Raw genomic sequence first — 27,318 nt, forward strand, 5'->3', positions numbered from 1 at the left:
ATTCCACAGTCTAGCAATTGTGAATTGTGCTGCTATGAACATCGATGTGGCAGTATCCCTGTAGTGTGCTCTTTTAAGGTCTTCAGGAAATAGTCCGAGAAGGGCAATAGCTGGGTCAAATGGTGGTTCCATTCCCAGCTTTCCCAGGAATCTCCATACTGCTTTCCAAATTGGCCGCACCCGTTTGCAGTCCCGCCAGCAGTGTACAAGAGTACCCTTTTCCCCACATCCTCGCCAGCACTCATTGTTGTTTGACTTCATCATGGCTGCCAATCTTACTGGGGTGAGGTGTTTTTCTCTCTTTAAGACTTAGGCTGTACAATGGTATGTGCCTATAATCCCAGTGGCTCTGGAGGCTGAGGCAGGAAGATGTCAAGTTCATAGCCAGCTTCAGCAACTTAGTGAGGCCCTAAATAACTCAGCTAGACCCTATCTCTTAATAAAATATAAAAAAAGGGCTGGGGATGTGGTTCAGTGGTAAAGCACCCTAGGTTCAATCCTTGGCATCAATATTCCATTTTTTTTTTGCCTGATATCTTATTTCTTTCACTTTATATTCAGTCTTTTTTTTTAAATAGAAATTACTTTTTAAAATAACTTACTTTATTTGTATTTGTTACGATTACAAATATGTTGAAATTATTTATATTCTTATGTGTAGTGATTTTTTTTACCATGCTTTTTTATTCTTCATTTGTTAGTTTCTTATTTTCTTCCTTTGAAAGATTTCTTGGAGCTTCTATACCTATTTTTTAAAATATTTTTTAGTTGTTCATGTACCTTTATTTTTTATTTATTTATATGCAGTGCTGAGGATCGAACTCAGTGCCTCATAGTTGCCAGGTAAGCACTCTGCCACTGGGCCCCAGCCCCACCCCTCTATACCTATTTTTTATTCTTTTTTATTTTAGAAGTTATAATTTTTAATGCATTTTTATAGTTTTAGTTGGACACAATACCTTTATTTTATTCATTTATTTTTATGTGGTACTAAGGATTGAACCAAGGGCCTTGTACATGTTAGGCAAGTACTCTACCGGTGAGCCACAACCCCAGCGGTAGAAGTTATAATTTTAAGTCTATCATTTCAATAGTTGCCCTAAAAGTTTACAAATGCATTCTTTTTTTTTTTTTTTTTTTTTTTTTTTAAGAGAGAGTGAGAGAGGAGAGAGAGTGAGAGAGAGAGAGAATTTTTTTAATATTTATTTTTTAGTTCTCGGCGGACACAACATTTTTGTTGGTATGTGGTGCTGAGGATCGAACCCGGGCCGCACGCATGCCAGGCGAGCGCGCTACCGCTTGAGCCACATCCCCAGCCCCACAAATGCATTCTTGACTTAATATGCTCTAAGTTCAATAAAAATGAAATAGTGATTTTTTCTCCCATACTTGAAAGGATACAATGAGACCTTAATATGCTTGGACTTTGATTGTTCATCAATTAGACATATTATTTTCCCAAGTATTTTAGTTTTTATGTTTTTTGAATCCTGCTGTAAATTAGTCGTTAATGCATTATTGTTTTGTAATTGATGTATATTTTGACTTATTGACCAATATCTGTGTTCATCTGTGCTGCTTCTATTCCAGTCCCTTTTGTTTTTGTTTTTTTTTTAGCTTTTCATTGAATTTTTTTTTGTTGTTACTTTCAATACTGAGCTGTATTTTCATTGAATATTGTTTTGATTTTGTTACTTTCAATACTGAGCTGTAAGCAGCATAATCTCTTAATCTTTATTATCTGAAAAGGTCTATTTCTCTCATTTTTGCATAAACGTTAAACTATATAAAATTCCAATAGCTGTCATTCAGTATGAAATGTATTTCTAAGTTGTCTTGAGGTGTCTATTATTTTTGTAAACATCTCCTGTTTGCCTAATTTTTGTTACTCTGTAATTATTTGAGTATTTAGTGTTCCTTTTTGTTGCAAAATTTTTGTTATTATTTTTCCGTGTTCTGTAGTTGAACTCTGTATGTCTTAGGTGACAGTTTGCATACATTTTCCTATTTGAAATTGTGTATAATTTAACTAGAGTATACATCAGCTTTATGTATATTTACATGCATGTATGCATATATATCAATTAAGGCTCCCATGAACAAACTCATTGTCTGTCTGAACACTGGTTCTCTAACTTCTGGAACTCTTTTTAAACTAAGTGGGAACATTTTCACAGCACTACAAGGACTCTCAGGGTCCCTCTGTATCATCCTATTTTAAGGTTCCCCTCATCCTAGAGCCTCTTTAAATAGCTCTCACTCAGGCACCCTCTTCCTCATGGGGATTTGATCAGACTCTTTCCTGCTTGAGCCACCATGCTCCTGCCAGTTAGCTGCAGCTCACCTTCCAGGAGGACTTCACCCACCTCTCTTGTGGGGTCCTGTTCTCATCTTTAATGCTACATATGCTTTCAAGCACTTGGGGAAATTGTGCTTTTATTTGTTTGAGGATTCAGTTAAGGTCAGCCCTTCTACTAGATGTCCTGCTACATGACAGTACTGTGTGTGTGTGTGTGTGTGTGTGTGTGTGTGTGTGTGTGTGTGTGTGTGTTTTCTTGACATTTAATAGACACTTGGGAAATGACAGTGCAGAAATTAAAAAGAGGCATGGCCTATCACATCATCAGTATTTTATCAGCTCTGAAATTCAGCTTCACTTCCCTCACAGTAGATGAGTTTCCTCTCTTTTGCCGCAAATATTTAATACAATTAAAAACCTGGGGTAGATACAACTCCAAGTGAACTGGTACCCAGTGCCCATGAGCCATGACAGTTCCATTACCTCAGATTTGTTAGGTATACCCTCCCACTCCAATCTTTACATATCGAGCTTAGAATGAGACAGTGTACCACCATTTGTGCCATCATTTATGGCTAAATTTTTTACAGAATATGTCTTCTGGAAGAATTGTGTAAGTTTAAAAGTAATGACAACTCTAAAAGTCAAACAACAAAGAAAATCCTTAGGCCCACACTTGAACTGCAGAAACGATCCTCAAGGTATTTACCTAACAAATATTTCCTGTCCCCCTAATAAGTATCAGTTACTATATCAGGTCATCAGAATATAACAGCAAAACCAATCAAGGGCCCTTCTCTCACTGAGATTAGGGGCTATGTGGGAAACATTATTTCAGTATTCACACTACTGCTCAACATGTCATTAAAATAATGTGAAAGTGTTCAATGAAACAAATAAGATTGCTTGGGGACATTGAACATATTAGCTTGACCTATAATTGCAGTGGGACTTGGAAGTCATTCATGAATGCCTCCTGAATTAAAACCCTTAATATTTGAAAGAGTTAGTTTGATGTAGAAGAGAGGCCAGAGCGTTTCAAGAAGAAATATTCATATGTGTAAACACCCTGTGGCAGGAAGCAGACTGGCAATTATAGTGGTCAAAAAGAAGACTGAGAGATTTGAGAACAGAAAAGAAGGGAATTTATTAGGGTTGAAGATGGGAGGATTTTTAGGAGTGAGAGCAGGCGATGTGCTCGAGCCAACTCAGCACTGCCTAACAAGGGCCAATTATGTTTTCAGAAGCAAAACCACAATTGAAGTTTTGCACATTATTTGGCCTTTTCTCACTTTCTGCTTTGAAACAATCTTCTCCTCTAGTTTTCTATGTGCTAAGCAGGAGAGAAGTCATATTCTCTTACAAAGAAGTTACATTTTTACATCAGAATTCTCTTTGGTGGGTGTATCAGAGCCAGGAATAGAATGTGCACATAAATAGTGTATTAAATTCTAGGCATTTGAAATTGTGCTATCAAGCAGTTAGCACTTTGCAGGATGTAGCTGCTCTGTAAATTTATTGACTGAAAATTTGAAGCAGCAGAGGAATTCACAGTTCAATATCAGTCAATGCTCCCATAGCAGATGATAGCTAGACCAAAAAAAAAAAAAAGTTTCTAGCATATTCTGTTTTGAATCATTCTTCAACACAATTACCTTGTCCTTTCTACCAGGTGGTTGACCAGATTGATACCCTGACCTCTGACCTACAGCTGGAGGATGAGATGACAGACAGCTCCAAAACAGACACACTGAATAGTAGCTCCAGCGGCACCACGGCCTCCAGCATAGAGAAGATCAAAGTGCAGGCTAACGCACCTCTTATTAAACCTCCAGCACACCCATCTGCTATCCTCACAGTCCTGAGAAAGCCAAACCCTCCACCACCTCCTCCACGGTTGACACCTGTGAAGTATGAAGACCCTCAAAGGGTGGTGCCAACTGGCAATCCTGTCAAGACCAATGGCACCCTTCTACGGAATGGAGGCTTACCAGGTGGACCCAAGAAAATTCCAAATGGAGATATCTGCTGCATACCCAATAGTAACTTGGACAAGGCTCCAGTGCCGCCTCTGATGCACAGACCTGAAAAAGACAGGTGTCCCCAGGCAGGGCCTCGGGAACGAGTACGATTCAATGAAAAAGTGCAGTACCATGGCTATTGTCCTGACTGTGATACCCGGTATAACATAAAAAACAGGGAGATCCACTTACACAGTGAACCTATTCATCCACCAGGAAAGATTCCTCTCCAAGGCCCTCCTCTCCCTCCTCCACCCCATCTTCCTCCTTTGCCCCTAGAAAATGGGGGACTGGGAATAAGCCACAGTAACAGCTTCCCCCCTCTCAGACCTGCAACTGTGCCTCCTCCCACTGCACCAAAACCACAGAAGACCATCTTGAGGAAATCAACCACTACAACAGTGTGATGTATGCCATTTAAAAAACTTTTTGGTTTTATTTTTATTTTCTATATTATAAGCATAAAAATAATAAGTAATGAGCACTTTCTACTCAAGCAATAAAAAGCCCAAATAAACTAATCCTGCATTCAACAAAGTGGCATAAAAACCACCTGGTAAGTATTCAGTGCATTGCTTATGTCCTGAGTTCACATTATTTTAAATGCACATCATCAAAAACTGCAGAACAATGAAACCTTTGAATGCATTGTTTTTGCACCTGACCTATGACAAACTGTGACCTTCAGATTTCAAATATTTTGATTTATAATGAGAGATGGGATTTCAAATATTTTGATTTATTAATAAACCCACAGCGTGATCCATTTTATTCCTGCCTAACTCATCTATGCATTGAAACATGTCACACTCTTAACTTTGATCTAATGCTTTTTAATAAGAAATTTTAATACAGAAGGACTATTTTGTTAATTTTTCTAAAGATGTTTGTCACTAGTTTTGCATTATTAAATGCTGAGGATAATACCAAAAGTTTATTTTCTATGCTATACAATTACTAATTAAATGTTCATCTATATATGTAATAAAATATTTTGGTCTGTGGAAATGAATATCAATAAATAATAGTAAATAATGACAAAACCAAGTGTTCCTCAGAATTAAAATGAAGTATTGGTTCATTTAATCCTATGTTAATATTCATCATAGTGGGTGGCAACTCTAACAGACTTTGGAGAAGATCTCAGTGAGTGTATGTCAGAGTTTTCTAAATTACATATAACACATGTCATAAACACATCTACACATTTTCATATTGTCCACTTCCATCATGGTATTTCAGGAGCTGCCTGTTGATGTCCCTGCATGTTGCCAGGCCTTATAAACTCTTGTCACACTCAGCATTCTTCCAGGGTACACTGGAAGCCATTGCAGCTGTGGAATGTTTTGCCTCCTGCACCAACAAGTTCTCTGCCTCCCTGAAAGAACCCACATTCACAGGACACTCAAAGGAAAAATATAGATGTTTTTGGTAACAGGTTGTGTTCAGCATTGGCCTGAAGCTATTTTTCTTCACAATTGAAAGACGTCTCTTTGCTCTTCCATAGCATCTTTTGCTTCTATTACCAAATAAAGGTCCTTTTCTTCAGTCTTATTTGACTTGCCTACCCAAGAGCCAAGTTTGATTCCCAATAGCATTGATTTGCACTGATAAGATGTTTTGTCCCAGAGGTAGAATGAGTTTATTTCCCTTAGAGTCATGGTGAAGAATAATGCCTGAAAATAAACTGGTCCAGAGTAGAGAGAATTGTTGTCAGTGGAAATTTGTTTATTGTGTAAGCTGAATATAGGGTAAGCTGATCCTTTTGAATATATGACTTTTGATTTTAAATAACTTTTGCTGCTACAGAGAGGGAGTCAGTAATTCTTTCTTTGTTGTCTTTTCTCATCTATGTCATGATAATTTGGAATACTGTTTTAACAACTTTCTATTAAAAGATGATAATGTATTTTGGATAGAATATGAAAATAAAACAGGCTTTTCCAAGACATAATCAAATGAGTTAAATACAGAATTTTAAGGTTTTGCTCAGCCTATTGTTTTATCTTCATGTCTTGGACATAAAGATAATGCAAGCAGAATAACATAGTGTTTTAAAAAAATTTAACTCCTAAGAAAAATAATCAAGAAAAGCTAAATCTAAAATATAGTAACTGTATGACCAATACATTTAAAATGTATGACACAGGTAATAAATGGTTAACTTGCTGCATACCAAAATAATATGCTAACTTTTTACTGGATGCATTCAGTCTTGAGATAACTCAGGATTTCATTGTGTTTCTTGGTTTAAACAATTACTATCCTTCATATTTGTGTGAAGTGCTAAACCTTTGAAGATTATGAACAGTCATAGAAGACATAAACTTTTCTTTTTTTTAGTTCATCTTCCTTCTTCAGTCAGTTACAATGACTTCAGTCAGTTACAAACCACCATATTGTCTGAGAAAATCTTGACCCTTGTTGAGTTCTGGAAACCAAGCTGAATCTCAAAGTAGACCTATCTTGCAATCACTAGTCATCAGCAGAGTAGATAATTTGCTTGCAATACAGAAAGTTGAATAAGTTGAATCATTCCAAGCTGATTGAAGAAGGACATTGTGTCATATGCTAGAAAAAAAACCTCAGAGATTCAATTCCATCTCTCTTCCTCAAAGTGTAGACAAAGCTTCCCCAAGAAAGATCATATTTCTCTTTTTGGTTGGTGTTCTATACCAAAATTACGCCCATTTTTAATTCAACACATTTATAACTAACTATTGGCCTAAAATTTGAGTTGAATCTTAACCCCAAAATGTTACAATTGTTGGTTTTACTCCTTGGTAAATTTTATTTATTTATAATCAACGTTAAATATTAGATTACAAAAATATTGAGACTTTTGTACTCAGATTATTTCATTATTTCATTAATCTATAGATTATATTATACTATTTTGTCTTTTTGACCAACTGATAATTTTGCAACATTCACTGAAGCTTGATTATATTTTAAGTATATATACACTTGTGAAATATGGATAATAACTTATATATAACATCATTATATTTTCCTTGGAAACTATAATTAAAATGTCATAGATGGCAGTATAGTCTTTGTTATCAGCCAACATGCTTTCAAAATTTAAATTTTGAAGTACAAGCACTCTACATTTTCCTTCAAATCATCATAAAACATGATGTCTTTCCTCATAAGAAACCAAAACAGAAAAAAACATAAGAGCAGCTACTTTTTAATGATATGCTTTTGAACACTTTTATCTATAATAGTATGTGACACAGAGATAGCCTCCATTTTCCTTTGATAGTAATGATCCTAGGAAATGTAAAATGGCAGTACACTGCTTATGATAAAATCCATTCATAGTATAAAAATAAAATGTATTTGAACAAGCATGGCACTCATTATTTAAATTAGAATAAGAAAGATTTTTGACTTTTTAGTTTAGACATGATTTTTTCCATTTTTGGAGGTTATTGTATCTCTAATGAAGATAAAAAAATTGACCAAAGTTCTTATCTATATACCAATATTTATAATAAATTATAAAAAGAAATAAAACCAATATTTTTACATCATACTTAAGGCCTAATATGAAAATATCTTTACAAGATACAATGCAAAGTTATCTAAAAAGAAAAATTTCCTACACTTCTAATATGATATAATGTTCATACTTCCCCTTATTAATTTAATAATATTTTGGGCAAAAATGAATCTTTTTTGTAGAAGAGATTTAATTAACTTAAAAATCTTATTTTTGACTTATTACTACATCATTATTATTTAATAAATATAGGAAAAAATCACAGTATTTTATATCACCTACTTTGGACAGATCTGTAATTGCTTTTAGCATGACTAAACAGCAGCTACACAGTCTCTGAAACTATATAAGACCTTTTATCTGTAGATCCTAATTATATATTTTTCTGGGTGCCATGTGAAGAAAAATCTGAGTAGTTCTGCATATAATTGCACTAGGAATGTTATAATCAACTCATGAATCACTCCTTACCTGATTTTTTCCCCCATGGACTACATGTGATAATCTAATGCTTAGTCTTATAATTATACTGAAGATTTGGTTTCTTTCTCCTAATTCTCTGTTGGTAGCATTTTTTTCTAAAATGTACACTCAGAATTATAGCAAAAGACTAAATTGATAAAATGCCCATGTTTTCTAAGTGAGGAAATGATTTATGAGCAATAAAGTTCTTTAAAATGTCATATCGCATAATTAGGTAAAGTGCATAGAATCTGACAATTACTAGACATTATCACAAAAATCACATGACATTTTCTGGATCAATGGGTAGCTGCAACACTATAATTATATTTTCAGAGTAAACATTTTGTAGCTTTGGAATCCAGCTGTATGATTGTGAAATAATGACAGTCATGCTATTGTTAGGACACTCAGAGGTGTTGAACATAAAACTGCAGTTAACTACACCTTTGTGGAGCAGTAATTATGTAGAGTGTCATTTCATTTGAAGCCCTTGGATTTATCATTCTTATCTTTTGAGAGAGAGAAAAAAAAACACTAATGTGGAACATAAAGAGGCTTTGCAAGTAGCCCCCTCTTTGAAATGAGGTTAAATCTATATGGAGCATAGCAACATTTGAAGTCCAAAGGGAAATAAGAAGGAAATATTCTTCATATCTTCTAGAGTGAACAAAATAGGTAGACTGACTTATTAACTTCTCTCTGAAACATTGTGTATAGTAGATTTACTCTAATAATCTCTAACAATAATATATAAAGTAAATGTTTTTACCTTGGTTTACAAGGGTAGGAATCCAGCACTTCAATTTCAGTATTTTGCCAAAATCAGCCACTTAGGATGTGTGGGGTGACATTTTGGTGTTAATATAACTCCCGTGCTTTTTCATCCCCAAACACCACCATTTAATTGTGTTCTTCATAGCCCTGAACTTTGCAAATCTTTCCTTTATTCTGAGAAGTTATTTTGACGCTTGAAAAGGGTTACCTAATGTTGTTTTGACATTCTTAATGTGTTTGATCTTTGCAGAATATGAAAGGGATTTCAGGCAATTTAGCTACCATCTAAAATGAATGAGCTCCTGAATAATGCAAGCCTCATTTTCTCATGTATTATACCTGCCACTTCACCTTTCAGTTTTTTCCCCCCCTACAAGTTCAAATACTATTATTTTGGATCTTTTCTGTAAGAAATTTTATTCCCTAGTATTCTTACCATTGACCCTGAATGTGTCACTATCACTCACTGGTATTTCATTTGTGAATTTCATCTATTTAACATTGATCTCTAGAACTAAAATAGCAGTGTGTTCACTCTGTGGAACCTGTAAAGAACCATTGCCTTAGAAAGATTCCTAATAAAAGTGTTTTCATCCTTTCATTCTTAAACAATACCTATGATTTTCCACAAGTTGATAAAGTAATGTCAACTCTTCTAAGCACTAATGGAGATTTGGGACCAGTTAAACGAATCAGTGTGTGCCTATTATTGTTGGGGTTCAAAGTGGCAAAACATGATATTTAACCTTATCAAAGGCTTACTTTCTCCCAAATGCTCTTCTCAGTGTTTGTGTATATTATTTTTCCTTATAAACTCATTTCTTGTTCACCATTATTACCTATATCTTATGAATGAGAAAACTATGGCACTGAAAACTGGCTGCCCAAGATCTTAAGAGCCCATCAGTGGCCAAGCCAGGGCTGTGAGGCAGGAGTCTTTCTTTATATCCCACGTTCTTTGTCACCTTTCAAAACTGATTAAAGTTTCAACCTTGATTTGTGTACAGGTAATCTAGAAATGACGGTCATTATTTTTTGAACTTGACTGAGAAAGTCATTGGAAAATGTAAAATAAGAAAACATAAATGTATTCCTGAATTAGTCAAAGAGGACTAAGCCTCACACTGCAGTAGCAAATAGCCACAGCATCTCAGAGGCATGAGTTATTTCCTTTTTTTATTGATTTTATTATTTTTTAAAAATACATGACAACAGTAGAATGCATTACAATCCTTATTACACATATAGAACACAATTTTTCATATCTCTGTATATAAAGTATGTTCACGTCAAATTATGCCATTATACGTGTACTTTTTTGCATTACAATTCTTAATACACATATGTACCACAATTTTTCATATCTCTGTTTGTATATAAGGTATGTTGACACCCAATTCAAGTCTTCATACATGTACTTTATATAATGATGACCATCACATTCCACCATCCTTGCTAATCCCCATCCTCCTCCCTTTCCCTCCCACCCCTCTTCTCTATCTAGAATTATTTCTTGCTCATCTAAAGTTTGCTCTGTCTATGTGACTCTAGGGCAGGAGTCTCTCAAGCAGTCATTCAGCATTGCAGGGTGGGCTGATTTTATGGATGCACATTCCTCTTCCAGTACTACCAAAACAAAGGAAGGGGTGACTGCAGAAGCTTATTTCAGCCCTTATATTCTTTATCAATTAAAACTAGTCACACAGCCTTCTCTGTCGTCCCAGTGTGCCCAGAAACAGGACATCTGCACCGGGGTGAGCCCAAGGCATGTTGTCTATCATTTCCAATGAGATAGTTTTTGTTTTGTTTTGTATTGTGTATAATACAACTACTTTATGGACTTTCCTAGACTTCCTTTTCTTTTCAAAGTACCTGATATTCTTTTAATCTTGCCATAAATTGAGATGCCATCTTATTTTGAACAGAGATGGAGAGAAAAGAAATGAAACTGACAACCCTGCTAAAAGCTGGGTGGGAAAATTGACATTCGCGATGTTGAAGTTTGGGTTTTATTATAGCCTTAAACCACAAAATTTAAATTCTGTCTGAGGAGTCACCAACTTAGATTTTTTAAATATTTTAGACTTGTATACTGAATTTCTAAATAAAGAACTTTTTTAGTAAATTAGGTTACTATGTGAATAATTGTCCCCTAGAGTATGCTTAAAACTAATTTGAAGATATATATTCATATATCTAGAATACTAAAAGAAATATGTAGCCCTAATATTGAAATTTAGGTCATTGATGAAGAAAATTATTTCATGTATATATAATATCAATGTAGAAGACAATACATTAGTATAAAACATCAATTTAAAACCCAGAAGGTCTGGATTTGAGTTTCAATTTTCTTAATTCTCAAGTATTCCTGAGCAAATTACTTTGCCAGACCTGAGGTTTACTTTAAAATGAAAATAGGGATTAGTAGTAGAGTAATTGTCTGGTATACATGAGGCCCTGAGTTCAATTCCAGGTATTGTAAAAATAAACAAATATAGTAAAATTAAGATAATGGTGCTGGATTTTTTTTCCCCCAAAATGGAGCTGTTGAATTATTATGTGTATATTCTGGGCTTATCTAATCCTGTACTATAAAGTAAGGGGCATGGAAAGTGAGATCAACCTAAGGGTGCTGTCTGTAATTGCACAAACCCTGAACACACTGCTAAAGCACTACCTGGGCATCAATGCTGAACTGTAAAATAGATGAGGCAGTATACAAAAGCAGCTTCAAGATTCAACAAGCTCAGCAGCCTTCATTCAGAGTTACTGGATACAGGAGATCAACAAATTATTCTACCTTGTTCTTTATGTATGTCAGAAACACCTCCCTAACTCTCATAGGGTCCTCAGTACAGAACGTAACAAGGCTACATATAATAGGCTAATTACTATTTATCTTTAATTGCATCATGTGACTTACATGGAATGAAAGCTCTTCTGCTGATGCAGAGTGGGTTATACACATAGTTCAGCAATACATTTATTTGTTTGCTCAAAATCACATTCTTTCCAGCTCATGTTCTCCCCCCAAAAAAGCATATACATTTTTCTTACTTTATCTACTCCTTTATTAGGTCTTGGTCCTGCACACGTTCCCAAATTGCATGATTTCACACTTTTTATTTCTTACATTATCATTAACATTGATAACACCTATCTATCTCCCACACTATTCAGCCTCAGCCCCGTTTCCGCCCCACCCCCGAATTCCTCCTCTGAAGGGTACCACCCACCAACTTGTTATGAGGCCCTAATTACTTAATGACTATGGAAGTGTTTTACTAATAGTAAAACCATTAACAAATGTAAGTCATTAATTTTAATTTGGGAAACTTCTTGCCAAATTACTCATGTTCTTTGATAAACTGGTGGATTGTTTTGTATTTGCCTAGGTTAATGATAATGCTATTTTATTCATCTCATTTATAAAGTAATTTTTTAATTTAGGTGTAGTAGTTACTGTTATCAAGTAAGCCTAATGATTTTTTAAGAAACTTGCCAGTTCACACGTACAAGTCTCATGTTTGATTTATTACATTCTGGGAATTAGCAAGTCAGAACACGAACATGATATAAATTGGAGGTGACTACAACAACTAGCACAGTTTATTAAAGTGTTTTGACAAGAGTAGCTTAGTTTTAATTGCTTATGATAATATGCAATAAGAACACATGAGTAAATTCATTTAGAGTATAATTTGTCAAACTAATTAAAGTCTAATACCGTTAGACATCTATACAACTCATAAAAAATCCTGTTTCAAATAAGAGATTAAATCATCAAGTTTTATTTAAGAGAATGTCTATGTTTCTCAGTGATGTTTAAAAATCCTGACAAAGCATGAACTATTGCTTAGATTTAATCAAAGTTTGTCACATATTTGAATATATATATTTCAGGGAAGTGCCTTGCAGAAGGATTGAGAACTGAAGTCCTGTAGTTATAGGAACTTACCACTTAAATATATGGCAATGATATCGATAACAATAAATGTCATCTGGTCCTAATATTTTCTACTTATTCAAAGTTATCCTTTGTGATAAAAACAGAGTACTCAAATTTGTTTTACCTTCTTTTTAAACACATCATGGTGACATCAGATAATGACTATATTTTACTTAATATTTAAAATGCAGTAATGGAATTCTGTATTTTCAGAGATTTCTGGTTTTAGATGGACTTACTATCTGTTGTTTTAACAGTGAATTTATATTGAAAACAACCCTTTCTTATGATTTCCCAGTAAATTTTCTGATCTTCCTGGATTCACATTTCAGTTGCATGTAGATTTCCAATCCTGTCATTCCATTCATGCAAGCAATTTTATGTTTGTCAAGTCTTCCTTCATGACGTCCTGATGACTCTCCTCTGACAAGCTTCTGTCTGGCACTGCTGATGGTTGCATTTGCCACCTGCCTGGTCACTTGACGTTTTGGTTGAGTATCCTCTGCTTCATTTGCTGTTTTCTAATAGAGAAATTTTCCTTTATCTATTTAATCAGAATCCAGAAGATGTGACAGTTTAGGATTATTTCTTGCTTAAAATTCTCAGCTCTGCTCTTGGCAGTTTTAACAAAATTCCTTCCAAACCTTGTTTTACAGCATCCCAGTCTAGAGAGTTCAATACCGATAAGATTGTTCCGTCCAAATGTATACTTACTGACATCTCAGTCTTGCCTTGCTCATTTTAGATTGTTCCACGTTGTCTTGGACATAGGGCTCCATCCGGAAATTATGTTATGATGTTTTAAATCTTGCTCTGTGCATTTCCACCATGTGTCTGAATCCTTTCCTACCTTAATAATCACAGTTATGATGAGAGCACAATATAAGTACATGGATTCACACACAAAAAAAATCTAAATACATTGGAAAAAATAACCAACAAGTAATTAAAGAAATTTACGTTTTAAAAAGATGTGATTTTTTCTCTTAACATCAGTATTATTAAAGATAATTATAGCCCAGAATATTAGAGTTAAAAGGACATAACTATCAAATTCAATTCCTTCAATTTATACGTTGTAAGTAGGACTCCTTGCAGTTTAAATAAACTTGTGCATATTTATGCACAGAAATGTGTTTTCTCAGTTGATTAAAATGTATTTGTGTTAACATAAAGAAAGCAATTCTTTATAAGAGACAGATTGCTACATATTAATGTATCAGAATCTTGGCACAGATGAAATAAGCAAGAAAATTAGAGTTAATAATGCAAAGTGCAGACACACATGCAAAAAGCACTCAGCAAAAGAAGAAATAACTGAAATTATGAAATAAACTGTCACCACAAAATATGATAAGTATGTGAGGTAATAGAAATGCTAAGTAGTTCCATTTAGCCTTTCTTCAATATATACATATTCCAAAATACATTTTTATTTATATCTGGATGTGGTGGCACATGCTTATAAGCCCAAGCATTTCAAGGAGACTGAGGTGGGAGGACTTGAGTTAAAGACAGTAGAATGAATCAGACATAACTTCCCTATGTTCATACGTGAATACACCTCAGTGAATCTTTATATCATGTACAACTACAGGAACATGATCTAATTAGAATAAGTCATACTCCATGTATGAATAATATGTCAACATACATTCTACGGTCATATATATTTAAAAAGAACAAATAAAAAATGTTTGTCAGCTGAAAATTTAAGTAAAGGAATAAAAAATACAGCAATTAAAATTTTGTACTTGGTGACCCAAGTTCAGTGGATTAAAATGAAGGTTATGCCATTTAATTAATATATGAAGGTTTAGCTACATCTTTGTTGTTTTAAATAAAAACATTTATTTTACTTGTTTTCTCTTAAAATTTCGAAGATTCACCATACTTTGACTGATTTTGTGTGTAGAAAAAGCTGATTTTTCCTCCCATCGATGAATTTAGCTAATAAAAAAGATTTCAGAGAGACAGGTCTGATGTATAAATGTTCTCCTAATAATGAAGCTTTCAGTTACGTGTATATTTTATTCATTATATTGCCCTCATTTAAGACCCATTTAAGATAATAGTTTAGTTATCCTAAACTATTCAAATCTCTTGTGATGTGGATGGGACATGAATCAGTACTTACTATTGGCATGGATCTCCCTATCAAATTCAAAGATAAAAATAGAAAAAATAAATACAATTTACAACAGGAATTGTACCAAAGGCATCCTGTTAAACTATACTAAACCTGTCTACTTACTGGAATAAACATATAAACATGCACAAAGTTATAAGAGTTTTCTTCTCCTTAAGAAAATTTTAAGAGTTTTTGAATGGTTATATTCAGCATTTACATCAACTTTATTTTTTAAGTCTCATGTTTGATATCCTGTACAGTGCCTATCTAGATCATATGTATGAAATATGGAAAATTCTTTCTGCTGTTTGATGAAATCACAAGGATGCAGCATCCTGCGCTCTCGCTCTCTCGCTCTCTCTCTCTCTCTCTCTCTCTCTCTCTTCCTCTCTCTCTTTCTGTCTCTCCATATATGTATGTATAGGTAGACTAAATTATATAAACTATTATATAATTTATTCTAAAAATTTATATAGAATATATGTTATTAACATGTTATATAAATCATCACATATGTAATTATATAAATTATTATATAGATATTATATAAATTTTGTAAATATACATATAGACTAAATTCATAGAAGTAACAATCAGATGTAAAGTGCTTTATTGATTTCCCTTTCCTATTTTTCTAGCATATTCTATTGCTTTTATTTAATGCACTTTTCATTACAATGTTTGTGGAGATTGCAGTGTGATTTGAAAAGACTATTATTTGGTGGTAGTTCCCTGCCTAAGAGTTTTCTTATTAATAGTTTAAAATTGTGACATTTACTTAGCTTAGAGTTATAAAGGTTAGTAGTCATAAATTTCCCATTACATGAAATGAAGGAAGCTATTCTGGATTTTTTTGTAGCCGAAGGTCAATATAAATAGCTCCTGATTACTTGATATGCACTAATCCTTTAAAGAACAGGGAGATAGAATTGGATTTGGCAGCATGTACTACCTCAAGGTATTTTAGGTATTTTTCTAAAATGGATTAGCTATTGATGATGCACCTGAACTTAAACAGTCAAACAAAATTGTTTATTTTTTTCCCCACTGTCAAAGGGGAGGCTAATTTTAAAAAAGAAGCTAATTAAAAAAAAAAAAAACCACAAAAACAACAACAAAAAAACCAACTTTCTCTCCAGAGATTACTGGCTTTTAGATGCCTTTCTAAACCCCATAGAGAAGCAGTTTCTTAAGGAAGGGATATGGAAATCAAAAACAATTGAAGGTGGTGGAGAAGAGTAAGGACCTATGTAGATCCTAAGCAGACAGAGCTGTGGGAAACTGAATTCCTGTCCAATCTTGGGTCTTAGAAATGGGCAGTGATGGGGGTGGGGCATTCTTCTATGAATGTGGAAAATGACTCCATTGAAGCTCTTCTTTCCCCTCCTTTTCTGGCCCAGGGAAATCTGCAAATCTGAGGGACATGGGGTTTCTATAAAAGTGTGATGCTAATTGCATCAAAGAGAACATAACTTTAGTTTCCAGATGGAGAGAGGAGCCAATTTGAGACTCTAAGTTCTAAAAATTCCTAGCATTTTATAGTAGAGACACCAGTGTACCACTGTACTCAAGAATATTTCAAATCTTATGATCCTTATTTCTTTCCTTTCCCATATATACCAATGTGGATCTGAATCCTGTCTAAACATCAGAATTACCCAAGAGACTGTAAACCCTAAGCCTCATCCTGCATCAATTATATTAAAATCTCCTTCCATGGCCTCATCCATCAGTAGGCTTAAAATTACCTAGAAAATTCTAGTATATGAGCAGGATTGGGATTCATTAATACTATGCAGAGAATGGTACATATGATATTATTTTATCCTAATTGAAGTAGCATAAAATCAGTACTTATGAAGACTATTTATAACTTATTTCATCATATGTGTAATAAATAAGAATGATTTAAGAAATATTTATTTTAAAATTTATGTGGTGGTTAAAAATGGTGTTTTATTTAGTGCTAAATTCTTGAGCTAGAGATCAATTGAAGGTCAATTCAAAATGGGGAATACATGACTTCTATGTTCTACTTGTAAAATATTTTATAATTCAAAGATTCAATATCTGATTCAGAAACAGGAAAGTAACATTTAATATTGAACTGTTATTAAGAGCAAAAGTTGAATTTTATGCATTTCAAGAATATTGTTTAGGTATCAATATGCTTTAATTCTAAACTGCTTAATGTTTACATTTTAGTGCAACTGTGTGAAAATAATTCATTAACAGCTTTTATTCAGATTTATTGATGGTGTGTGTAGTTATGTTAACATATTAAATATTAATATTCTCACTTTGGTAAAAATTTTATATTTTTTAATGATTTTCCTAAATTCTAATTACTTTAAATCATGTTGATTAGCTATAATAAACATATTTCCTGGCGTAATCCACATGTGCTTTAAACAAACTTTAAGTATCTGTTTATATTTTTCATTTTTATTTTAAGGTAGTAAAAGTCACTTTTCACTTTTCCAAAAATATGATAGCCTCTTCCAAATTACATTTTCTACTAAATTGTTTTTATTTATAATCACCTTATATTTTCCACACTAGTTTAGCAAACTTCAAATTTTCTTTATTCTTTTGTTTTTAATACTGTTTGACTAAGGCAAGAAGGGTTATTATTGGACTTTCAGGAATATAAGATAATGAGAACATGGTGATCATTAAAAGTATTCAAATTCTATAATAAATACTAAGGATAGCCACAACTGTAAACAATTCATAGTCTTCTCATACCCTGTGGCAATTATTCTTACTTATTTGTTCATTCTTGTATATAGAGAAAGCATAATTATAATATACTGTAACCCACCAAACCCCCAAATCAAATATTCTAACAGAGAAGATCTCCTTAGGTCTTTAACTGTTTATTTCCTAAGAGAAAACCCATCTTTTCTAAAAAGCTATTTTTTTTTTTAGAAATTCACATTGTTTCTTTCATTATTTTCCTTTCACAGTCATGTAGCAGAGTTCAGAGACATGCACTCTAATTAAAATGGGTGTGAAAATAGCTTCAAATGACCTTACAAGTGATCCTAGTAAAGAATAAAAAGGGAAGAGACCATTTTTATATTTACAAAAATGGAAATTACAGTTATTTTTATTGTATTCTTTTGCATTCAGAGAGCAACTTGGAAGGGTTTCTTGGGTTTAATTCCAGAAAACATTTAACATAAAATGTACCTTAAGATTTTCTATTTGATTTTTACTGAGCATGTTATTTCCAGGCCTCCTAATGTGGTAATATTAAGATATTCTTGCTTTGTAATTTTGTCACTTTCTAAAGAGGAAATTTGCCATTTGGTTTTTGGGGCATAGTATTTCCACTCTGCTTGGAATTTTTGTTGATGACAATACATTTGATCTGAAGATATTATGAGTTCTCTGGCCAGAATACAACCGTCAAAGGCTCATCATTGATATTGGTATTAATATGCAAACCATTCAAGGCAACTCAGTGGATATTAGAACTTGTTGTTATGTTCCTTGATTCTGCTTATCCATAAAAGATAACAAAACAAAAAATAAAAATAAAACAACAAACAAAAGCAAATATCTTTTATTTTATGTTCTCAAAAGAAAAACCATATAATACCATAGTACTTGATCTTTGAAAAGAGGCATTTAGAATTATCAAGATCTATATTTACAGAAGAATTCCATAATTTGAAACAGAAGGAAATGTAGAAAATATTATTTACCAAGAAATCACTATATATAAAGTTGGACATTCCATTCATGCTACTTTATTTATATTTATGAGAACACTTATCAAAGAAAAAATGCCCCTGTCAGTTTAAATAGGCAAGGGAGACTTTATTCAAAATGACTGCTACTGCAATTGGGTTTCAGACTATTTCAATAAAAAGAACTAAATTCAACTCTGTTGAAATTAAAGGCAGGTGAGTTTTTAATGCCTGGTGAGCTGACAGGAAGTATGTTAGAATGGAAGGTCATTCAATATGGCTACTAATTGGTTCTCAGAGAAGTGAGACTCCTATCCTTCCAGAGAGACTGGAGATAGAGACACTATCTTTTATTACTAAAAATGTTTTTATTGGTGCATGGCAGTTATATATAATAGTGGGTTTCATTGTGAAATGTTGTTACATGCACACAACACTCTCTTGAGAACTATGCCAAAAGGATGCCTCCTAAATTGAGAAGAAAATTAAATCTTGAGGAGCAGAGAAAATTTGCAATTGAAAATTTTCTAAAACAAATGCTCCAGGAAAAAGGGAGATCAGAGGCCAACAGTTGGGAAGAAAATCATTATGTTTATAGGAGTTCAAGGAATGCTAAGGCCATATTTTTCACCATCCAGGTAGATGTAACTCCCCTTGTTATTTACTGACAGAGGTTTACAGAGGTTTAGTTTTCTTGCCCTGTCTCCCAGTTATTAAGTAATATAATTGAACATGATTATATTCTGAACTGTCCCTATCTTCCCATTATACTTCTGTCATGTAAAAATCCCAGGTTAGAGGAGAATACTGGCCCATACAGGAGGGATTGTCAAAGAGTGGCTTCTTATCTATTTTCCCAAAGCCCTTTCAACTCTTTTAAGAAAAGTAAACTTTTCTCTCCAGAATATCTGTTCAATTGAAACTATCATATGGCACATGTTCCATAGTTTTCAGCAATCTGAATATTTCATTGACTTAAAAATAGATAACAACTTTACAGCAGAAAGCACCATCTAATCTCCATATTTTGTTCTTTATTTTTAATAAATGTTTCTTAAGGACTATTAGCGATTTTCTTAGGATATTTATGGAATAACTCTAGAAAAATTTCCATTTATACTCACAAATGAGAATTTCATCTATAGGACTCATGTGTGAGGTACTACCTCTGATAGGGACAAAACAAAATGAAGAAAAATTAAAGAAAATAACTTCATCAGAAAAAAAGCAGTTCCTTTAGTTCAAACCTAAAGAGAAACAAAGTATAAAATTGTCAGGGATTCTTAAGGAAAACAAGCTGCTCTGTTATATGAATTTGGCTTGGCTGCTAGGAAAATGTTCTAGGCTCATATTCATGTGGTAGGCTTTACATCAATGGTTCAGTGAAACTAGAGTCTTTTTCCCAATGGGTTGCTGTTCAGTTTTTAACTTCTAAGAAAAAAAAGTACAAGTTTTTTTAAAAAATATTTTTTAGTTGTAGATGGACACAGTATCTTTATTTTTATTTATTCATTTACGCGGTGCTGATGATAGAAACCAGGGCCTCACGCGTGAGGAAAGCAGTCTACCACTGAGCTAAAACCCCAGCCCAAGTACAAGTTTTTGTGTTCATGAAAATATTTTATATTTTTATTTAAAAAATATGCCTTATCAATAAAAAGTGCCTTAATTTTTAATGCATCAAATGATAATAATCAATTTGTCAGTGTTTCTGATCACAGTAAATGCAACTTTCACCCCCCCCCACACACACAATAAACTCTTGAATTTAGTAACTGCCAGGATTATAGCTTCAGTTTTCTAAGTCATGCCTTTCCAATAATAATAATAATAATAATAATAATAAGAGGAAGAAGAAGAAGAAGAAGAAGAAGATGATGACGACCACAACGGCAATGATGATGTAATCAGTGTTGTTCATTATTCCTTGCTTTTGGTCTTACAATGTGGGAAAGCTCCTATTGTTTGGTAATTAATTTATCAAAAGATTGGAAAATTCCAATCAAGTGCTTTAGACATAGATATCAATTATTTATCTCAAGTTTTCAATAGAAAAGTGATTACCTGCTTTTTCTTCCACTGAAAGAATTACTCTCTTTTATAATGGCCTTAATGAGCTCCTGGTTGGATATTAATTGTTAAGAAATGATGTCCCTAGGATACTTTACAGGAAATTATCTCAAGGCATCTTTGCTTGAATATGTCAATGTTCTGTTAAACTGCGGTCAGGAAAAGCCAACAATGTTATTATTACTAAGAAAATAAGAGGGAAAGCGTAAGGAGATACTTGCAATTTTAGGTAATACAAGGACCAATTTTCCAGTATTATAAGCATTAGGAGAAGGATTATTGTGGTTTGTATTAAAGTGTGTCTTTCTCAGAACCCAAACCTAGAGATAAAAAGACAACAGAATTAAACTTTATGTAGAGGCACAGTTTCAATTTTTTAAGAATTTTGGTAAATATAATTAAAGAAGGTAGCTGAGCGATATCAAACAAAATTAGTTTAAATTGGCATTTGGTTATAATGGTATATCCCCCAGCTATTGTTAACTGATCAGCTGCAAATGATGTCAATACTTGCAATGGGAAATGCACCTTTATCTGTTCAAAATATCTCCTGGATTTATTTCTACTTTTTGACCTATTTTTTTTAAATGCTTATACTTATATTCAGACCCATCTATGGTGGTCTCTTATGGGAAAAAAAATATATGGAAAAGAAACCATTTTTATCAACATGAAAACCCCAAATAAAATCCTGTGATCTTAGCATGGTTTTTTAAAACCAGACAATGGACTGATTTAAAGACTTCATTGTTGTGTCACATGAGTTACATTTCCATTGATTTACAAATTGCCTTTCTAGTGACTGATGTATTCTGCTGTCTATCCCATTCTCCACTGTCCCCTCACCCCTCCCCTCCCCTCCCCTCCCCTTCTCTCTCTCCATCCCCTCTACTATAAATCGTTTCTTCCACTTATATAATTTTCCTCCTACTCCTCCTTTCCTCTTATATGTAATTGTGTATAACCCTGAGGCTCAATAAAATAATAAAAAAAAGTGTTAGCATTTCACATCACAGAAACCATAGAGATATACTTAAATATGATTTTCTGAAATAAATCTATAGAATTCAAAAAAAAAAAGACTTCATTGTGGTGACGGTTTGTTTTTAAATTCACAGTGGCCTGTTACAAGTTGATATATATAAGGGTTTTCACTTGTAAAAATGTTTATTCTTCTCACTGGGCACTGTGGAGCACCCCTTTAATCTTAACAACTCAGGAGATTGAGGCAAGGAGATCACAAATTCAAGGTCAGCCTCAGATTTTAGTGAGATCCTGTCTCAAAATTAAAGAATTAAAATAGCTACAGGTGTAGCTCAGTGGTAAAACTCCCTGGGTTCAATCCCCAGTACCAGGGCAAAAATATTTTTATTTCTTGAAACAAAACCAATTTAGAAATATCATAGCTATCTCTGAATAAGTGTAGTGTTCTCCTGGGGTCACTGAGCCTGAAGAAAATGTCCCTCCAGACAGTGTCCTACAAATAATGCTTTCTCACCAGTAAGGTTCTTATAATCTGTGTTTTGGAAGGAGGTCTTAAGATTTACATTTCCCTATACCATTATACTCTCGGGTGATTCTTTCAAACGGACTGTAGCACTTTTAAATTTTTTAAACATAAGAACAGTGTAAAACTAAATAAAATGAGTAAAACTTGGTAAAATATTGAGGAGATATGATTCTGAAATATCATTTACTACTATACCCAGTTCAGTGTTTGACTCTGTGGCCCATTCCTCCTCCAAATTCCAGGTAGTTTTGATCTCTTCTGACAAAGTTGGTGGTATAGTAAGTCTCAAAGGTGAGTATTTCTGTTGGGCTCAACTTTTTAAGCAAGACCCAGTATTATTGTGGCCTTTAAATGGTATAGAAATAGGTGTTTTAGAGTTTAGAAATTATTTGGACTAAATTTTCCATTAAATATAAAGAACTTAGACTCCAAGAAATATAGAAAAATTTCCCTAAGGTCTTCAGAAGTCTTATGACTACAGAAACTCAAGATGCTTAACTGTAGTCTGGTATTCTGTTGTCATTATAGTATCTTTTACCTATTACAAAGGTAGAAAACAACTGATGCAATTTGGTGTGAAATGTGCTTTGGGTATACTCACCACTGACTCAAAGCAAAGAAAATTCAACTTGCATTCATTTTTCTCGTTCCCCAGCATGCCAATAGATCATTACAGTAAGATTCAAAAATTGAGTTGCAATTGAGAAACAGGCTGATATTGAAAAAGAAATTAGGGGCTGGGGCTGGGGCTCAGCGGTAATGCACTTGCCTGGCATATGTGAGGCACTGGGTTAGATTCTTAGCACCACATACAAATAATTAAATTAAAGGTCCATGGACAACTAAAAAAAATATTAAAAAAGAAAAAGAAATTAGATCTTTGTGTAAGAGGAAAGCAACAGAGAGGGGTGAAGAGTCTCCTGGACTATACCCTTTCTTTCAAAGAAATGTCCTATTTTAAATAGAATGTGTTTGTTGTTAAGACTTTAGATAAGATACTAGCATTTTTTTTTACCTGCCTAAAATTGACTGGTTTGATTGACAATTATCTATAATGTCTTCATGATTATGTACATTTCATACTCAAAACATACTGAAATATTTTCTAAGTGCAGATTTTTAAAAACATAATGCATCTTACAAATAAAATGGATACTTAATGAAGTGAGCATAATGCCACCTTTTGTAAGCATGTCCTTAAGTTTATTAACTTTATTTTCAAAGTTTTTTAGTAAGTTTATTATTTGGGGGAAGAAAGAGGAAATCACAGTTGTTGTTTATCAAAAAATCTGATAGGCTTTAATATACAGTGTAAAAAGTACCCACTATGGGGGTATGTGAACTGCAGGAATGTATATATACCAGCTTCCTGAAATAATTAAACTGAAAATAGGTTGCAATACCTAGCTAGCCATCCTGCCCGAACCATGATGTGAACAGTAGTTCACCACCTTACTCCCAGCACATTCTATCTCATTATGAGGAAAAATGTCTTCAATGCTCATTGATACTGTGATTATCTATCACTCCTATAGCAAATTATTCCCAAATTAGTGGCATAAAGCAACATGAATATATATTATTCTATAGTTCTTTTATATCGTGTCTGAAATGTTTAGTGTACTAAAATCAAGGAGTCAGCTGGGCTGTATTCTCTTCTGGAGGCTCTAGAAAATAATCTATTTCCCTTCTTTTTCCTGCTTCTCCAGGCAGTATTCCTTTTCCTTAGCTCTTGGCTTCCCTCTTCACCATCTTCAAAGCCAGCAGTGGCCATTTGAGTCTTTCTCACTTAGCATCTCTCTAACTCTGACTTTTCTGCCTCCCTCTTCAATATTTAAGGACTCTTGTGATTGTATTGGACCCACGTGGATACTCCAGACTAATTTCCTTAACTCAATGTCAGTAGATTAGCAACTTTTATTTTACCTGTTGTCTTAATTCACCTTTTCCATTTAAAAACATATTCACAGTTTCTTGAGGTTGTTCTGTAGACACCTTTGGAAGCCATTATTCTGCCCACCACAACTATAATTATGTTATTTATTCCTCAACTTGTTTTTGTGTGACTTCAGTCAACAGACAAATGGAGAGTAGTAATCATGTCTTTTTTAAAAAAAAAATTTTTAGTGACCAAATATTGGTAGAATAAAAATTGAATAAATAAGTAAAAAATATAGAGTATCTAACTTAATTATTTGTTGTAGTTTTAGGGTGCCTGATTAGTACTACTTTTCTATTTTTATTCTTAGAAAAATTTGAGATTTATACAAAGGTCCAGCAGAAGGATATTTATTACTAATGAGAGCTTGTGCTGTGTAGTGCTGGAGATTGGGTTGTGTAGTTCTGGAGATAATACTTCTCTTGAATTGAAGACACATCAGGATTAAAAACTGTCTGATGCTAGCCTAGGGATTGGAAGACAATATTTTTGAACCATGTATTTGACAATGGGTTGATATCCAAAATACATCAGAGATTCATACATCTCAATAGCAAAAAAACGTAAGTGACCCAATTTTAAAAGGGGAAAAAGATCTGAGTGGACATTTCCTCCCCCCAAAAACATATAAATGACCAACAAACAGATGAAAAGAAGCTCAACATCACTAATTATCACTAAACAAACCATCAGAGAAATGAGATCAAAATCACAATGAGATATCATTTCACACCTATTAGGATGCTATTGTCAAAAAGGCCACCAATAATACTTGGCGAGGGTATAGAAAAGGAAAAGCACTTGTATACTCTTGGTGGGAATGTAGACTGTTATGGGGATTATGGGAAGCATCATAGAGGTTAAAATTAAAACTAGGATTATAATATGATCTAGAACTCCTTCTTATTGGCAGATACTCAAAGAGAATTAAATCAATAATTTGAAATGAAACCTGCATTCCCACCTTCATTGTACTATTATTTAAAATAGCCAATATATGGAAACACTATGGAACACACACACACACACACACACACACACACACACACACACACCAGGATATTATTAAGCCTTAAGAATTTAGGCTTCAATTTGTGAAAATATATTCTTGTAACCTAGTGTAGAATACTATATCTATAATCAAGACTTTAAACTTTCCTTTCATGGACTGGAAGAGAAATGTTCTGACCAATTTAGGAAGGTTTTCAGGTACACAGGGGGATGTTTTTCTAAAATGAACAAGAAATATTAAATATAAAATGCTAATATTATTTTTCATTATCTTGGTAGCTCTTTGATAAAATGATAAAATTAATACTATATGCAAAAAAATAATACTATATGCACAAAGTAGAAATTGAAAATATTCGAAAAAATTTGAAGACTTGATCTTAAAACTCATAAAATTAAACTATTAATGTCATAGATGATGAACCTTAAGCTAAAAGGCGACAAGTAGGTTGCCCAAAGCTCCTAGCGGGTCAGAGCCAGAACCTGACATTTCTTCTTAGTAGTTTAATCTTCTTACCAATTGTTGTTGTTATTGTTTTTGTAGATCTGATTTTTTTCTATGTGACATTATTTTGAAATTAATCATTGTTTGGGTTCATACAGTGTGGGTACTTCAAAAAGTATAAAATTTAATATATAATATTATGATTGGTAAATATAAATGTTCTTAAAGTGCTATAAGAGCATTTTGAATGTACCTTGATTAGGAATCTACTCTTTTCCAAACATTTCCTCTATATCAAATCCCAAGTAATAAAGAATAAACTATATTGCCTTTATAAGAAATAAAGCCAATGTATTGCTCTTGTTGTTTTGGTTTGTTTGGTTTTAAAAGAGAAAACTGCTCTCTGGTCAAAGTTTTCATACATTTCTAAGATCTCTGAATCTTCCTGATACTTTACATAAGTAGTATTTTGGAGTTAGAAAACAATAATAAAGAAAAATCCTGTGACTTGTCCTTTTTTTTTTTTTAAATAGGTAAACAATGTCTTTTTTATGCTAGATATGTAAGAAGCCTAAAAGAAATGACAATAGAAGCTAATGTGTTATTATTATAGCAAATTACTTCTTAGAATTTCTACTAAAATCAATCATAGGGGTACATAATGTAAAATATAATTAGAACAAATTAAATATTCTGGAAAAAAAACATGTTATGATCAAAAAAAAATTTTTTTCCATGGTTTACTTATATAAAAAAAGATACAGGAATTGTATTTTTTGCCTGGCTCTGATCTATATTCAGTAAGATATTTAATAATTTTGATGAATTTCATGATTTATGATAATTATAGATCTTTATTATTAGTGGCACAAGGCACTTCAGAAGAGTCCATGAAAGCTGTTTTGATGTTAATGTTTCACATTTATATCTGTTACTACTCAGTTAAAACACATGTATTTTTAGTATATAACTGGGCTCTACATTAGCTACAGATAAATGTTTCCAATATGAATTCAGATACTGAAATTAAAAGAAAATATTTTTTATTTATTGTGATTCTTAATTTAATGTGTTAATATGATCTCGATTTAAGAATGTTGTATGTAAACAAAACCCTTATCAATAACATCTGATAATCTAATCTAATACACATGATTTTGCTCTATAATATTCTTATTATAATATTCTTACCATCGTAAAAACTAATCAAAGCAAAAACAGGTGAATACAGTTTTGGTGTGCATGGAAAGCAAAATAAATTAACTGCCTGATAGGTTTGGTTTTGGTATTTATGTTTGAAAAAATTCCAAGTTACACTCCTATTTCAAGTTTGCTCCTGTTCCTCCCTCTAATCTCTTTTTGGGCTAAGAGTAAATAGGAAGACTACAGTAGCATTTAAAGGGGTCACAGTGTGTCCATGTAGCTCTTTTCTGTAGAAAGTAGACACTGAAACAAACAATCTCATGTGTCCCCCACCATTGGCGATGCACCATGA

The 27,318-nt window shown here is 33.2% G+C and overlaps 1 protein-coding gene across 10 annotated transcripts in view; it reads left to right on the forward strand.

Moving 5' to 3' along the window:
- Positions 1–27,318, forward strand: part of PRR16 (proline rich 16) — a 292,260-nt gene that overhangs the window by 169,686 nt on the left and 95,256 nt on the right. For 6 of the 10 annotated variants that reach the window (XM_081278555.1, XM_081278556.1, XM_081278557.1 and 3 more), the window contains one exon: positions 3,972–4,950. In XM_081278555.1, coding sequence (XP_081134681.1) covers positions 3,972–4,727 — 756 coding nt within the window. In that variant the 3' untranslated portion in view covers positions 4,728–4,950. Of the gene's footprint in view, positions 1–824; positions 844–2,887; positions 3,001–3,971; positions 4,951–27,318 lie in introns of those variants that run through there. The other 4 variants (XM_081278553.1, XM_081278559.1, XR_014020346.1 and 1 more) reach the window with 4 other exon arrangements.

This window comes from Spermophilus citellus (genome assembly GCF_964194105.1).
Source record: "Spermophilus citellus genome assembly, chromosome: 1".
Classification (NCBI taxonomy): Eukaryota; Metazoa; Chordata; class Mammalia; order Rodentia; family Sciuridae; genus Spermophilus; species Spermophilus citellus.